General features: G+C 32.3%; 1 protein-coding gene across 1 annotated transcript; it reads left to right on the forward strand.

Moving 5' to 3' along the window:
• The first annotated feature begins 2,398 nt into the window (after positions 1–2,398).
• On the forward strand, positions 2,399–18,535 carry LOC149779633 (uncharacterized). Its single transcript, XM_089940431.1, has 5 exons — positions 2,399–3,204; positions 3,604–3,778; positions 4,442–4,542; positions 17,020–17,107; positions 17,804–18,535. Exons 1-5 carry the CDS (start codon positions 2,728–2,730, stop codon positions 18,055–18,057), a joined length of 1,095 nt encoding a protein of 364 aa, XP_089796557.1. The 5' UTR covers positions 2,399–2,727; the 3' UTR covers positions 18,058–18,535.

The following is an 18,535-nucleotide window of genomic DNA, read 5'->3' on the forward strand; positions in this document are numbered from 1 at the left end:
TAAAAATTGAAAATTATCAAGGATATAAAAATGCATAAAACTCATTTCTTTCATTGCTTGATAATACCATTATTAAATCGTCATATTATTTGCGTTTCAAACCTAACAGAACTTCAGCACTAAGGCGGTGTCCATACTTGTTTCCACCCTTTCAATGGAAATGGACTCTTCAAGCATTCTCCAAACGGCATTGAGCAGGCTCCACGTTAACACTGAAAACTTCCGTTTGGTTTGAAATGCGAAGAATATGACAGAATTAGGGACGGCTTCGTAACAATCGAGTTAAAAATTATAATCTCAATGAATGAAATGACTAAGTTCTCAACACATTTTATATTATTGATGCTTTCGTTTTTAAAATCAGTAGTAGGGCACAAACTGCCGAGGGTGGGCGGGGACTAGGCTGAAACTATAGTCAGCAGGTACAGAATTCAAGTGGATGTTGCCGCTAGGGAAGAAAGAGTACTGATATAAAGCAATCTGTTGAAGTCCATATATGTCTATAAGCAACATTACGGCGACTTCTTGAACGGAATTAGAGAGTTATCACTTGCAATGTTATCTGCAAGTAGTTTGCATTAAAAACGTGTGTGAAAGTCAGTTACTAGTCTAATGAATGTTACATATGAATACCGGCTAAAACAATCTATAGTAATCGCACACCCTCCTGTTTGTTTGTCGCCAAGATGTCCCCAACAATATCAAGATCTTCTCTTTCAACGCAAACGTAACTCCTTATGTAGACAAGCAAACTGACTGCTCTCTGTCCATTTACGGAATTATAAGCTCCTATATCCAAAGTCACGACATAACCATTTTATCATGCTATAAACTCCCGTTTCCAAAGTGACAATCTGAACATTTTATTATTTTATAAATTCCAGTATCCAAAATCGCAACCTGACCATTTTATTAGCATCCATCATATCATGAGCGATATTCCGATTCAACAAAAGGTATTGCCGCAACGTTCGAAAACGTTAAAGCCAAAATAAGCAGTAGGTCAAGACAAAATTAGATTAGTACTTTGCAAACTGTTATGGAAGGAAATCACCCATGTTATACGAGTGACAATTACCCCAAAAATGAGCAACAGCAAATGACTCGAAAGTTTCTTATTCTTGTCACCAAAAATCACAATTGATATTACAACCTGTATAGCTTTGATACAATTTTCCTATAATTAAACTTTAGAATGAAGGATTAACATTAAATATGTTTATTCAATCCAACCGCACATCGATCTATCTATCTGTCTGTTCACAGCGTTATACTTTCACACACAACTTATATATTATCATAAATTTCACTATAGGTATTATTTACTCTCTCTATATAAATAGTACAGAAAAATAATGTCTCCCTTTATTATCTTTGTTGCTAATTATAATTGGAGACTGCTTACTGATATATTGATCACTTATACGAACATAAATGTCACGACGAGACACCACATTAAATTTAATCTATATAATCTCTCAATATCTCGTTTTCTCTCATAAACACACCCACGCACTCACACACGCACACACACACATACACACACAAACATATATATATATATATATATATATATATATATATATATATATATATATATATATATATATATATATATATATATATATATATATATATATATATATATATATATATATATATATATATATATATATATATATTATAATGTTATTTGTTCGTATTTAAAAATTCTGCTACTGTTATCAAGTATTCTCCTGTCGGATCCAAGGATATTACTTTTCTATCTGTTAGGTGCATATTTTTTATTCCATAGTAATTTCTCTATACTTTGACTTCCATCATAGGAATTTAGAGGAACTGTATGCTTAGAAGAGAATTAACCCATGGGTCGATATGCCGGAGTGTCTGCCGATACAACAGACTTTAAAGCATCATTTTTTGGTGATGTTTGCTTCGTCCAAATGGTGTGGGGGTTGATGCATGCAGGCAAGATGATGGGTGCCGTTACCCGCAGACCCGGGTTCAAATCAGTACAATTAAAATTATCTAACCTATATGATAATAATATTTACTCGTATTTAAAATGTATGTTAATGTTATCAAGTATTCTGATGTAGGATCAGGGATAGTACTTTCCTATCTATTTTAGAGTATATTTACTATCCTCCCCCCCCCCCGGTTAGAGAATTTGTAATTCTGACTTTACTGGGGATCGAACGCGGTTACAGCACCCATCGCCTTGCCTGCAAGCACCAATGCACAATCAACCAAGCACACACACACACACACACATGCATACATTTTATATATATATATATATATATATATATATATATATATATATATATATATATATATATATATATATATATATATATATATATATATAAAATCAGGAAATCAAAGTGAGAATCTTTTAATTTTGTTCAACAGTATGAAGATATGTAATTGATTATAATAACTTTTGAGGTGGATAAACAAACAGTCATATTGCAATACGCTGTCATGGATGTCTTTGTAAATTTCCTAGAGTGCATGTTGTCCTTATTCGACTTTTCATCTTCTATAAATATTTGTTTGTGCGATATTGAAGTTTAAGATTTGTTTCATATTTTATTCTTACTGAGCAATCGGGACTATCCAGCTGAGAGTAAACACATTTTACATGAATGCGTTGTATTTCAAGCAACGGCAACACGTGTCTTCACTCAGCAAGAGTTCCAGACAAGTGACTGTTTACTTAAAATGGGAATTGAAAATACATGTGCAAATGCCATACCAGCAGAGTCGTTAGCAAATATGGGGCATCTAACACGCTGTTATGTCGCCGTTATGCTTGTCTGTGAGGCTGTTGCAGCATTAGATGATCCTTACATTCATCTTACCAAACGACTGAATAATATCGAAAGAAATGTAAATGCAAACTTTGAAGTTTTCCGGACGGAGATGACAATGATGTTTGAAATTATTAACCGCATCAATTCTTCTGTTTTCGACCTGAAAGAAAGGTTCTTAAACACGATGAAAAACGACCCGAACGCTAAACATACCGAACCTGTCTATGTGAACGCAGCTAAAGGTAGTTCAGTGTCAGATCATCTGACATCGTCCGAGTTGACCTTACAGACGCACTTAATGTCTGTCAGTAAGGGTTTTAGAGCCGAAAAGAGAGCACGCGTCCAGCTAACAAATGACTTGGATTGGATCTTGCTGTCTTTACAGGTACGTTCATTCGCTGGTATTATGTGTTTTGATGCTTTCTTCGGTCTGTCATTCTCATGTACATTCGTATACATATATGTATAAAAGTATAAACAAAAACAAATTAAAAGAGTGAAGCGTAGGTCGATAGACTGATCGACAGATATAGGGACAAACTGGCCCGAGGATGTGACAGGAAGACGTTTGGATAATTTAGAATGAAGTGATGTCTTCAAAAGATCGACAAACAGAGTAAAAATAAATAAATATATAACAAATAAGAGAACGTGAACAAAACACATGCCAACACAGACAGCTGAGTCGGTAACTGTTTGCTTCATATGTGTGCGAATAATAAAAGATAGATCGGTCAAGGTTAATTAAATATTATACAAGTATTAATTCCATGATTTGTTTCAGGAACATAATTCTTCCGTCGATGCTAAACTACGCATTGTAGAGAGAAATCTGACAGACGTTGTTAGAATGATTGCTGCACTAAAAGAAGAAAACAGGATATCGGTGACAAAAATGCAGGAGAAATTTGAGTCCAAGCAAAAATCTGTAGAAGACAATGTGCGTGAACTGATTGAAGGTATATAGCAAAATGCATTACTTCGTTAAACTTAACATTGTCTTAAGTCACGTGTCCCAACACCTTGTAATTTGGTGAAGAGCAATAATGATATGTCTATAGCGTTCTCGCAAATGATCATAATGTTAATATTGTGGTGCTTTTTCTTCCTCACTTATACAAAACTAAACCAAACAAGACCAACCAACCAACTAACCAACCAACCAAACAAAGAAACAAACCCTATAATAGAAAAAATCACAAGAAAAACAAAATGCAAACACACAAAGCAGAGTACACCAGCTTTTTATAGTTTATAATCACACTACTTCAATTCGTTTAAACTTGAAACAGTATTAGACTTAGTATATTTAAGTACAAAATTTGACCTTGGATTCTGAGTATATTCAAACTACTATTTCAAGAGACTGTAAATGTTAACAGATATAGTTAACAGGAGAATCTAATGCTTGTTCTAAAAGGCCACTGTTCAGCAAATGTAAAATTTGTATGGCATAACTTTGGATATGAACACTTCCTTTGCAGCAACAGCAACAACAGCACATACATAGAAAAATGAAGAAGAGAAAGTACGTTAGGTTTACTCAAGTTTCCCAACTGAAACTATCCAAATGTTAATAAAGATTATGTTAAGAATATTTTATTTTTTTCTATTTGTTTTAGCTGCGGCGAGTAAGAAAAGGACTTGTTCTCCTATGTTCGAGAAACATGGAAACAGTTGTTACTTTGCAGTTCCCATCGAGACAACTTGGCTTAATGCTAAGGTAAATAACAAAAGTCACACAAAATTTGTATTTACGCTGTATGTGTATGTCCACCTTACATATTTTAATACTTGAAAATGATATTATATTTATGCTGCTTTTTAGCAGAATTATCGTCACGTTAAGGTGAACATTGAACGCTGTGAATTCATTTTGTGATTTAAAGTTCTTAGATCATAAAATTAATATCTTTTAAGGCCACCATGATATATTAAATTTTGAAACAGATCAAGTTTGTTAAATATAGAGTAGAAGAAAAATAAAATCTTGATAGCTCACTTGGTAGAGTATCTGACTACTTATTCCAGCGGTCCCTGGTTTAACACCCACCCGGATCGGTTGCTTCTGTATGACATTGGGAAGGCACTTAGCTCGAATTTCCTCGGCATCATACAACCAATAATGTGTTAAAAATTCCGCTAAAACCTATAACAAAATACTTATGCATGCTGTGATTTCAAATGTGGATACGCACAACAAATATTATGACAGCATATTGTTACGTTCTAGGGGCTTAAACTGTGTAACAAGAAAAGGTAAAACCCAATAAACATTCACCTTTCCAAAACATAAATTTATTTACCTAAAATATAAAACCAAACACAGCTAAAAAATATTTTAAAAAATAACAGTATGGTAGGAATTCCTTTATTTCACAGCAATTCGGAAACGATCCAAAGGTATTCCGAATGAAAGTTATAATGTGCCTATGTGCTAGCACCACATAGTATTATTATTATAATATCCTAAAGATTTTACTTCAAGGTAAAACCAATGAAAGTAAAATATTACAAAGGTCCTTGAATATTTTGCGGTATTCCAACGAAATTATTATATATCCATGTCCATGAATGTTTCACTATAATCCAGCTAGGTACTATCTGTTTAGAACAAATGGATCTACGCTCTGCAATTTCAACAGTCACAGTATAAATAAATCTGAATCCTCTCGTAACTCTTACAAAACTGTTTTGTGGCCGACCTTGACGGAATTAGTTATTGACGTGAACTTAGCAATTTTTTTTTACCTTGATTTATGAATGGAGAAAGTACGTACATGTACACATGTACTCTTCCTATAGAACGGGCCAGCCACAAAATAGAAGAATTAAAAATTAAATGTCATTAACCCAAATGACTTATATAAAACTATTGGTATAGTGATGTCTAGCACTGGGGCATCATCTCGCAGACATGTTGCGTCATGTCCCACATTATTGTGACACCAGACAAACCAGCCCTAACACTAATCTCTTCATGCTTAGTGCCAAGCGATTCAGCTGTTAGTACCATGTTTTAAAAGTCTTTAGTATGACTCAGCCGGGGTTCAAACCCTTGACCTCCCGCATCCGAGGGAATATCCGTATCTGGGGAATAGAGGTAATATCCGTATCTGGATCGTATGAAGAGGATGCTCTATCGGGCTGTACACCTTTGACATTTTTCTAATGTATTTTTGTTAGTGTTTTGACGTACAGTGGATAGCTTACGCAATTATGGGATGAATAATATTTCTTGGAACTTCTCAACGCTAAGGTGGAATGTGTTTTGTATGTATCCGTGATAAATAATATGCGTACTTAAATTCATATTATAGTTGTTTGTATGCTATACACAGTGAAATGTAATTAAATTTTTTGGAAAGGCGATTAATTTTCTTCGCTTTAAGAGCTTAAAAATATCCACAAATGTGCGATCTGTATTGATTTTATTATTTACGCATATCATATGTCAAATTCATTATAATATTTATCTATAGCAACATCATGTATACAGGTTGCCGACTGAGATCTTTAAATTGTAAACTGAGATACACAAATTAAATAATGTCATGGCTTTGGGTGATAGTACAAATAAAGAAACAACTCATTTAAAAGCTTTTAATGCAAGGCTTCTTTTACATTTTTTTAATTGTCTACAGCATTTCATTTGTCAGATCGAAATAATAATAGTCTTCCTAGGATTAAAATGTGCGCACATAATTTAAAGCATTCCAATAAACAAAATATAAAAAAGAAAACCATGCATGAAAAGTATGTTGCAAATTTACTTTCTACGGTTTTGTGCCATGCATACATAATACACGAACCAGGAAGTCTTAAGTAAAAGTGTCTTACAAAAGATAAGAAAGGCATACCAGAAAAAGGCCTCAAATTCCGTCCGATTTACGTGTTCATAAAGTGATTGTGGAGTGTGGATAAAGAAATAATGCAAGAAAGTAACATCCCAATTGCTAGTGGTTTATGTTAAATATGACTAACCCTAGTGGAAGATAGCGGGGAATTATAAATTGCACTAAGTTAAACGGAATAAGAGCATAACTGATTATTCTACGTTTGGCAGATCGTCTCGGGGAGATAATATCAGAGCAGCACAATGGTCCATTATAACTTAATCTTTAGCAGTTAATATCATAAAGCCTTTTATTTTATTTTATTTTTCTCATAATGTTATGTACATTTAATTTTCTGTGTGTTCTTCACCTTTGTCCACTATTAAGGGTAGAGGTTTTGCCTACCTGACTATTGTCAGTATTTTCTATCTCATTCTCGTCACGATTATAAGTGGTAAACGAGATGTTTACTACAATTAAAGCTGAAGGCCTGACCTTGTTAACAGATTAGTGAATTTTTCCAGTAGAATGATCAGTTTTTCAGAATATTATGTTGCGTCATAGGTCGGGTAACAGTTTTTATAACAAGAGGCTTTGGAAAAAAGTTATTCAGTCCTGTTTCATATTAGTCTTTATTAATCTCTAATCAGAGGTTTCCATTGTGTTCAGATATAATTTGAGGGGAATCGTTTATTTAAATTATTAATTGGAATTACAAAGCGCTCACTGACTGTTTGGACTTAAACACTGCTTAGGGATTACTGTGAATTCATTCAAAGATTTTATGTATTATATCATTGTGATCCATCGTGACTATTTTGCACCATCACATTAAAGACTATTGGTAAACCATCACATCCAAGATTTTTGGAATTCATTCAAAACATTTTTTACGTTTGGTCGTGTGAGATAATATTTAGGATTATTTGGGATTTAATTCACAATACTGTAAGTGTCTTTTGAGTTTCCATTTTGTACTCTAGAGAAATAAATTATTTGTTGAACTGTACTAATCTTGTTGACTTTGCTTCTGTCTGTTACTTAGTGTAGGACCATCTGGTCGTAACAAAAAGATAAACTTTTGTTTGGACTAATGAATGATTCAATGTTGATCCCAAAGTGTGCCCATTCAAATGATCTGAAACTACTTCATTCATATATATATATATATATATATATATATATATATATATATATATATATATATATATATATATATATATATATCTGAGTAGTCTTAAATCCTATTGATTGTAAATTCCGTCTGCCTTGTTGGTCAGTCACTGTATAGGCATTTCGATAAAGTAATAAGTTGTCCATGATTCACAATATTACTGATCATAGCAAATACAGCTGTAAATCGATCATAGCAAATACAGCTGTAAATAGATCATAGCAAATACAGCTGTAAATAGATCATAGAAAATTATAGCTGTTTCAAAACCTATAGTTTTTTTAAAAAGATCATTGCTGCTTTTCCACTGAGCTCATTTAAAATATTGAAATAAATGACAGAGGAGCAGAATCTTAGATATTTGTACTATTTTTCCGAATGACCATTTGCTTCCACAAGCATATACAAGTATAATTCAATTGGTAAACTGGCGTTTGATCCTTTCGGTGTTCTCTCTCTTCATCGATCGATGGATGCAATCTTCAGAAGTTCATAGGACAGGTACAGGATAAGGGACAATTAGTACTTGAGAGAGTTTTGCTTAGTAGAAAATCAAATCAATTGAGGGAACAAAATTAAGACAAGAAGAAGAACAAGCACATGGAATTGAAAAGATGTGTCACTATGTAATCTACATCCTTAACACACAAACAATCATTTAAAATATTTCCATGCAAATGATTGATGTAAATGACATTAATTCTCAACGGGATATATAGTCTATTTACAAGCATAAACGTTGACTGTGATAGATAGTTTCTCAAAATATGCATCCTCCGACAAACCGGTGTGTAAATGCTATATATCTAGCAATTAAAGGTGTCTTCAAAGAGAGAAAGTCAACAAAGTCACAGTTTTAATAGGGACATAATTGGAGATGGCGGAAAAAGTTAAACGTTGAATAATGTCTTCTTTCTCTGAAAAGAAAAAATTCTATTCTTGAACAGTTTAATGAACATTAAAGAATGAATGTAACATTACTTTACACAAAGCGAGACTAAACAATGGGTAATGTATTGTCTAAGCTGGTTGACGAATATAATAACTCTTATTATGAATCCAAAGACATGATCCCAGTTCAAAGAAGCAAAGAAAAAAATGGAAGCTAAAGTCTTTTTCAGTTTTGTTGATTATCGATGAATTAATACTTTTGTGGCACTAAAATATAAAAAATGTTAAATGGTTAGGATTTCAAAATAAAAATCTCAATGAGGAGTGCCAATCGAATTTTACAAGAGACATTTTATTAAAGTAAAACGGGTGTTATGCAAGTTAGAAGATTGAAATGGAGATGCTCTTGAAGGAAGTTGTCAGTGTCTCAGAATACGACCTGTTTAAGATTTAAAAGAGTTTAAGGACTAAAAACATGAACGCCTAAATATGTCTTGGTGAAACAGATAGAATGCGATGATTCTTGCTGTAATTGGAAACCAGGTGAACTTTGTGTCCTTATAATAAAGGTTGAATATTGAAGATAAAATAAATTGGTACCACTAAATTATAACGAAGATCCTCAAAATAAATTGGTACCACTAAATTATAACGAAGATCCTCAAAATAAATTGGTACCACTAAATTATAACGAAGATCCTCGAAATAAATTGGTACCACTAAATTATAACGAAGATCCTCAAAATAATTGGTATCACTAAATTATAACGAAGATCCTCGAAATAAATTGGTACCACTAAATTATAACGAAGATCCTCAAAATAAATTGTTACCACTAAATTATAACGAAGATCCTCAAAATAAATTGGTACCACTAAATTATAACGAAGATCCTCGAAATAAATTGGTACCACTAAATTATAACGAAGATCCTCAAAATAAATTGTTACCACTAAATTATAACGAAGATCCTCAAAATAAATTGGTACCACTAAATTATAACGAAGATCCTCGAAATAAATTGGTACCACTAAATTATAACGAAGATCCTCAAAATAAATTGGTACCACTAAATTATAACGAAGATCCTCAAAATAAATTGGTACCACTAAATTGTAACGAAGATCCTCAAAATAAATTGGTACCACTAAATTATAACGAAGATCCTCAAAATAAATTGGAGTAAATTATACAAAATACGTATTTAGATATTTTGTACGATTAAAATTTTTGTTTAAAATTAATCTTTTGGTGTTGCAAATACTGAATCAAAATCATGAATAATATTCAAATTTCAATCATCACAATTAATGAGAAAATGCTTCTTTTTAAGACGTTTGTTAACTGACAATGATAGATTTGGGGCAAAAGTAATAAATATTAAGAAAATATATTCAATAAATGAATATTTATGCTATAATGATTATAGAAGTCAATTCCAATGTTAAATGTTAACATAATGTATAAAAGACAAGTAACATAAAATAGTATTTATTATAGGCTGCAAGTGTAACAGAGACAAACCAGTTGAGCCGACAGAAAAAGGAAATACAAAATAACAGCGATGTAAATGGTGTATAAAGCTTATGAAATAAAAATGGTATCAAAGTAGAGAAAATAGTATTACAAATGAAAATTAAATATGAATGTGGAAAGGTTATAATAATGATTGATTTTATGCTTACAGAAAATGTAACTTTTTAAATAGTTATTCGATTTAATAAATAGTAAAATAAATTAATACACTATGCATCAATACCGGAAACTTAAAGAGGAAAGGAGATCAACCATGGACACGTGTATCACATAGAAAAGACATTCTTTTAAACATTATTCAACAACATGAAGAAAAAGAAAAATTGCGACCAGACTTCACGATTCGTTTAAAAGGTGATTCAATTAATAGATATTTGCTGACGAAACAATGAAGATTCATTTTAATTTTCAGTGAAGTATAACACCACTTAAAAGCGATGACCAATAGAACAATAAGAGGTTTTGGTTTGATAAATATTAAATTAGATTTATCTTTGAAACTTAAACAAATATTACCTTCAGAAACAGGAGCATTACATGACCTACTAAAACTGTTATTATAGAATAAAAGGTACAGGTAAAAAGGATGTAAAGAGCATAATAGGCTGTATAATCACGTCAGCTGATTTAACTTTAATAATGGTTTTGATGCAAGAGATTGATAAACTGCCGACATAAGATAAAGGTTCCATTTTTAAAGTTCCAGTGATATTAAAAGTATTACCCAACAAAGTAGCCGTTCATAGACAGACAGCATGATATATTCCATATTTTGCATCTATTTTCAGGCAGTAAACAAAGACTGTGAAAACTTGCATTGAAATCTTTTATGAATATTTACAAGAAATGGGGCTGCTAGTGTATGAATAAATTAAAATCACAAGCGCTGCTGAAACAAGTTTCCCCATGGACGATAAAAAATAAATTTTAATTCGACCAAATAATGTCATATTTGTGAGAGAGAAATTGCATGTGGAAAACAGACAATAAATCAAGAGATTGTGATCAATTATATATATATATATATATATATATATATATATATATATATATATATATATATATATATATATATATATATATATAATTTAACTTTTGCCTTAAAAAAGATACTTTATGATAAGTGACATTTTTTTCAGTAACTTAATAATATTTGCTCTGAAACTGACAAACCAGATTCAGTTGATTACTATAGTGAACCAGGATAAGCTCGTAGGATTAGCTCTTGCTGCAAGTTAAAGTTAATAGGAATAGAATCAGAGCCACGATGGGTTGTTTTAGCTTCGAATAAGAGGAGGAATTAGTATCATTTTATACAGCTGTATTAAACTAAATCATGAGTAGTACCATATTGGTCATGCGGGTAAACTGAGGATATGAGCAGATTCTCAGGAAAACTGGCTTTATGACATAAGCTTAGGATATTTACCTTTCTGCATATCATGATATTAAAAAGCTTTAAAACCATAATTAAGTACATTTTAGCACCTTAGTGTGGCATTTCACTTTATCTACAGGCTTGAGAGGGAATCCGTATTGCTTTCACATTGCAATGTAATGACGGTAAGGTTCCGTTGCAAAAACTGTAACGAAATATTTGAAATAGTTACACAAATAATTCTCATTCAAACTTATTTCATGGCGTAAAAGGAATTTTAGTTATTTAATAGTGAACATTTTAGTTATCTTTGTTAAATATTAGCTTTCATTATCCTTATTATCCGCACGTATATTTTATATGTCTTATGTCGGGCAATGCATATTATATTGGAGTTCGGACATACTCTTATGTGAAGCTCGATTTTATTATTTTCGAATTAAACAATCAAATTGTTATGACTCTATTGTCTTAAATTAAGTTACAGAAAGAAGCAAATCCAACAATCTTTTTCAACTTAAAAAATAATTTAATTATCAAGGTTATAACATGAAAAGTTAACAGGAACATATAGCAATATTAATTAAATCCAAAATAATCCAAGAAAGTTCTTCACAAGTCCAAAAGAATCGAACGTTCCGAATGAATTCCAGACCCTCAAATGTACTGCATAGTAAACAGTCCTGGTGTATCACAATGGCATTGTCCAGAACTGCTTTAAATAAATTCACAATAGTCCCAGAAGAAGATTTTAGTAGAGTGAGCACTTTGTAGTTTTTTTTTTGTAATTCCAATAAATAATCCTAAAATATCTTTCCTCTCAAATTAAATATAAAACAATATTACACACATCTGCAGACAGATGTTTGCAGAACACGAACAAGAATGATTGTCCAGCTCTACCCCCTCAAATACACCTATATAGCCACAAAACGCATTTTTTCCCACTCACCACGTGAAATTTGCACAATACCCAATGTCGTAAAAAAGCTTACCTTACTGACCAATCCAATGGGATAAAACTCAATTCTCCTATAAACCCATCCGACCTCACTATCCAGTGGTGAATTATTCTAAACTTGTCGACAGGTTCAATATATAGGTTGAATTTAACTTGTAAACACCTGTTTATAGCTTAAAATCTTTAAAATAGAATTTATACCCATGGATAAAATGTTAGCTATATATTATCTTGTTTATAGATGATCACTACAAAAACTACACACAGTATGCATACAGTCATGTACCACAGATTACACAAAATATAGATATACATAACACAAATAATAGCAATACATATACGGTGATGACAAACGTATATTGCATTATTATAACATAGTCTTGCTGTGAAAGTATGCCATAGAATAACATGAAGTTCCTCAGTTCTCTTTGAGTCTTAGACATACGATGTCCTAATATCAGGGCCTGACAATCTCCTCACATGTCACATTTTTCAACATGTACCCTTGATGATGTCTACTTAGTCATGCACTCTGCATCACGTTTAGACGTTTGTCGATCTCGCTCGTCTTTCATTGGATTTTCGTTGTATTGATTGGGAACTCCTACTAATCCAAGGCTTTCTTAACAAACACTATATTGTACGTCAGCAACTAATCAGATACACTGAGGTCCACTACACGCGCGCACACACACACATACACACACACACACAAAGAGCGAATGACAAACTAATGTCACCTTTCATACGTACCTATTTTCTTTTAAGCGTTGAGAAATATGAAACCAATAAACTTTACAAAAGTTTGCATGAAAGTGTAGAATAATAATTTAAAACTTTTTCTATCAAGTAACATTTGCCTGAGAATAATTAAACAGTTTTATGATCCTTCATTGTGAATAATATCTGGATATTGGATGTAATGTATTATGATGCATTGTGTTAATATAGAAAAGATTACATCAAATCGATAAGTACAAGAACGTATGGCTCGCAGGGGCTTGAAGAACTGGGCAATATATCCCTTCCAGTCTCTTCATTGCCATTTAGTATCTCGATCAGCTATGAGATCAGGACTGTTATATTCTCATCCTTTAGCATTTCTCTCATGTTTAACAGTCGTTATATGTGGGATTCTGGTTCTGGCTGGAAATACAATTGTTTCGTCAAACGCAATTCTTCCTGATAAAATCACCCACTGCCCTTAAACTGACGTCTCTTCTATATTTTTTTCATGATTACATCTACAGATTAACTATCTACGGCTTCCTCCTCATTGTTTGATTCTTCGTCCTCGGGGTTCAAATTATTGTATTATACTGCATTTTCGTCCGATAATAGCGAGTGCGAATGGTGTGTGGATACACGAACACAACAAAGTGTTCCGCAAATATATCTTCCATGTTTGAATATTTCTAATTTTTGTTTATTTCGATGTTAACTGTTCGAACACTGCAACATAGTGCAATAATCCATTTATTTATCTGAGTTTAAATGCATCTGTTTTCGCTGTAAGATATTTCTAACCACTTCTCCATCAGCATCTTCGTTCATGTCTGTCTTCAATTATTATCTTCCAAATATAATTTCTCCCTTAAAGTTGGTAATGTCTAATCATTTAACATTTTGCAATCGTTTAAACCAATGATGGATAATAGTAAATCGTTCTCATGACACACGTCACACAATGTTCATAATCACTTTAAATATGTTGTCCTCTAGTGGTTGTGTTTCATCAGTTAAATGATTCTTACTTTACAACTGTATCAATGTAACAGTGTTAACAACCGCAATTTTTATTCAACCATTCAAAAATTTGCTGAAATTGCGATTCCATGTCATAATTTAATGTAATTCATCTAATTCTGGTTTTATCCTTTTACTGATTATAAATAATCCTGCTCTTTCTCTTATATTTTGCAGTGTTTAAAGTTGCTGAGTTTTCTCGACCACTTCAACCAATAATATGTCTGTTATTTATTTTAAAATCTTTCTTTGTTGTTTCCTTGATAATTGCTGTTTCATCCGCTTTTTCAGCCACTGTATTAAAGCCTTTGTCGCTGGGGCAGATTAATAATGTGTCTCACATTTACTTAACGTTTAAAAGTATGTTAAAGACATAGCATGAAAGTCAATCACTTTTCCTTCACCAGATTATTTACTGATATTTATTTTCTTTATGCCTACTTCTTTCCAATTTCTTGTAATGATCATTAATATTGTATGAAATAAAGTCACTATGAAAGACATTCTCAACAGGTAGAGGCTATAGCAATCAGGGGAGATAACATTTGTGTGGTTTGGTCTTGATATTATGATAGAAATGTGGAACGTTTTGATCCATAACTGCAATTTATAGTTGTGTCTGGTTATGTACATTAGATGTGTTAAATAGAAAGTTTTTTAATTCTTGTTTTTTTCGAGCACCTGATATAAATTATTTCTTCATTGTTTTGTTATTTACTGTTATGCCTCCTTTGAATATGTTTATGTGTGTTTGAAGGATATATAAATCATGTGAAATAAAAAATATTTTTGTTTCATTCCTGTTGATGTTGAAGTGAAATATGATGCTTTCATTTCAATGAAATATTGTAATAACCAATAAAAAAGTATGTGTTTTCTAATAAAGTAGATAGTATGCCATATCTTTTATCAGTTGTATTGGTAAAACATATTTTTTTTAGGTTGTCCTAGTATAGAAACAAGTAAATTTCCGTTTCTTTCTGAAAGATTCATAAATCCTAATATTAAGGTCCCTCTGTATAAGTTCTATATTCATTACCGTTTTTAATTCCTGTTTGTTGTAAAGTTCTACAAAGTCTCTAAGTTGTATTTTCCTTTTACAATTTTTGTAAAACACTTCAGCTTGTTGACTCATTGTGTTGGAGACTTCTTCCTCTTTGCACCTGCTGTTTCCTCTTAGCTGTAGTACTTGTTAACTATTAATTAAATGCTTCATGGCTAACTTTAATTTGTGAAGTATAATATTTGCCTTACTAACTTACTACTAATCATCGCTTCTGTTTAACATAGTTATCGCAGAGGTCACTATCTCATCCGATTTAAAAACTTTATTTTAAACCATGTTATCGATGAGTGCTTTAGCAAAAAACCCTACTATCGCTGCACCGAACTCACTGTAAACAAGAGGGACAAAGAGGACGAAGACGGGGTGATTCCCTCTCTCCATATAGTTTCATTATATGTTTGACCCATAGCATCATATGTTTCCAAATATTAAGGATATTAAGGTATGCAACAGAGACCATTGAATATTACATATATGCTGCGGACACCTTACTAGCTTTAGGTGGCAGTGAAAAATTAATTAAATTTGCATTAGATTTTTTAAACATGAATCTGCAAAGTTCTCTAGACAAAATGAAAAGATAAATGCTGACTAATTTACGAATTACAATGTACAAGCGATTCTTATAAAAAAAAAACATCTTAAATACTAAATTGTCAAACACTATTTAAAATTAGATGAAACGCAATAGCAATTAATTTAGGTAAAAACATTATATTACCAAGAAGAATCCAAAAAGAAAGGCAATTATATATTAAGAAAGGTCACAATAAGATGTTAGAACAGCGTCTGCAGTGACTAAAGTGGAAACTGTTTACTGGGACACAGGTGCTAGGTAAAAGCAGAAAATAAAAACTGACCTTTGCAACAACAGTTAGAATTAACGGTTACCATTATTCAGAGAGAAGAGCATTTTCTCCTCAAGAAAAAAGAAAAACATTCAGAGGCTATGCAAATGCTAATGCTATATCAGTTGCTGAATCGTTAATAGCAAAACAACAAATGTGACACCTGATGTTGCAGTGTAAAACAAACAGAAAGCTGTCGTGTCACTTGCCGCATTTAAAATGACTTGTCACTTACGGCATTTCACCTGACTTGTAGCTTGTTGTTCCTTATCAGCTCACTTATTGATTTAAAATGGCCTGTCACTTTCGCCATTCTTATTTATAACTTCTGAATTTCAGCCGACGTGACACTTCTTACCTTCCACCTGACTTGTTGCTTGTTATTCCATATCGGTTGTCTTGTCACTTATTACATTTAAAATGATTTGTCACTTGTGACATTCTTGTTTATAAGGTGTCGCTTGTTTTCACATTTCAGCTGATTTCATGCTTGCACTTGCTGAATTTAAGCTGGTCTCTCACTTCTTTTTGAATTCTAGCTGATTAACCACGCTTTGCGTTTTAGATGATGTGTCGATTTCTGCATTTCAACTGACTTTTTCTTGCCACATATTAGCTGACTTGTCTCTTAGAACATGTCAACTAATTTTTAGCATTTATTTATGTTCTCTTTTTTTTGCATTTCAGCTGCTTTGTAACATTTTGCATTGTAGCCCTTTTGTTTGTTACATTTCATCTACTTTATTACTTTTGTTGCATTTCAGTTAATTTGTCACCTGCTTGACGCCGATCTCCTTAAGATGGATGATCTAAATGAAGAAAAAGTTATTGCCAATGTCATTCGGAGATCGCGTGAGTACTGATAGCAGTATATATATATATATATATATATATATATATATATATATATATATATATATATATATATATATAATGATAACAGTTGAAAGTTTATTTTTTTAATTCCACGATGACACGTATTGACGCCTAATGCAGCTTGACGACAACTGTTGCTGCTACCCCATGGGCGTATTACTACTGTCAATTATTGTGCGATTAAGGAAAAACAAATCGTTTATCGAAGCACGGCTTATTACATTAAATGAGATTGTCTTGGTGTACATGTAAGTTTCATGATAGTTTCATACCTGGAAACTGTTAGAGACATTGCAACAAGTAAAACCTTTCAAGTGACTACTCAATATCCAATTTTGCGTAGCATCGGGTAAATATGGATTTTGTTCCCTACACAGACCGGACATTAAGCTGAAGACAAGAGTACTTACTAGCTTAAGTTTATTATATTTGGAGATGATATCGAATGTATTACAAGTAATGACAATTGAACGCATTGTTCGTGTTCTTTTAAGCCGTGCAACTTCTTTTTTATGCATCAATTCGGTCATAAATGCCTGCAGTATAATTCCTATACTACGAAATCTGGTTGGTAAATCATTTTATGTAGTGTTATGTAGCGAGAGCGCATATATATATATATATATATATATATATATATATATATATATATATATATATATATATATTCAGAAGCACAGCTTTATCCGTACTTCTGGATAGATGGCACAGACCTCTTTATCGAAGGAACATTTGAATGGTTTCGAACAAACGGCCAACCGGAGAAGCTTCGTTATAATGGATGGAGTACTGCAGAACCGAATGGTAACACCAGAGAAAATTGCATGATGATCTACAACGTCTTGTTCCCAGCCGAGAGACGTATGAAATGGAACGATAAAATTTGTGATGATCGTATTCCCTTTATTTGTGAAAAGGAGCTGTAAGGTCAACCGCTCGCTAGCATACATTTGACAAACATTCGGAGCCAGGACGACAATTTTGACTTTAATCAGAGAAAATATGTATTTGCATAACTTCCGTTGAGTATAGGAACTTTTAAATCACTGATGCCTATCAATTATATGTTGATTCTAAAATATAAATCGAATCGAATTTGAAGAAAAAAAATTCGTGTATCTTTTCCACTTAGGCGATATATAAACTATTTACAGCGATAGTACCGTACTGATCCCACAGCAGAATAACAGGCTTCTGAGAGTACGTCGTTTCATATATCATGGATGGCAAAAGCATTTATGTTACTTCTTTTTTTTTTGTTTTCAATCATTACTATTTGCTGAATCATGTTGTCAAATATTTTTCAATCTTTTCTCGATGTCAACGTTTCTCGTTCCTTGATTACTGAACTTCCAGATGTACATACATTGTCAATGTAGTATGTATTAATTTTGCATTTCTTTT

The sequence above is a fragment of the Sinohyriopsis cumingii genome, chromosome 17 (assembly GCF_028554795.1).
Source record: "Sinohyriopsis cumingii isolate HCF-2022 chromosome 17, ASM2855479v2, whole genome shotgun sequence".
Taxonomy (NCBI): domain Eukaryota; kingdom Metazoa; phylum Mollusca; class Bivalvia; order Unionida; family Unionidae; genus Sinohyriopsis; species Sinohyriopsis cumingii.

Coding starts and splice junctions, on each gene's coding strand:
- LOC149779633 (XM_089940431.1), top strand. CDS start 2,728: ATGGGAATTGAAAATACATGTGCAAATGCCATACCAGCAGAGTCGTTA. Junction 3,205..3,603: donor GGATCTTGCTGTCTTTACAG/GTACGTTCATTC, acceptor GATTTGTTTCAG/GAACATAATTCTTCCGTCGA. Junction 3,779..4,441: donor TGTGCGTGAACTGATTGAAG/GTATATAGCAAA, acceptor TATTTGTTTTAG/CTGCGGCGAGTAAGAAAAGG.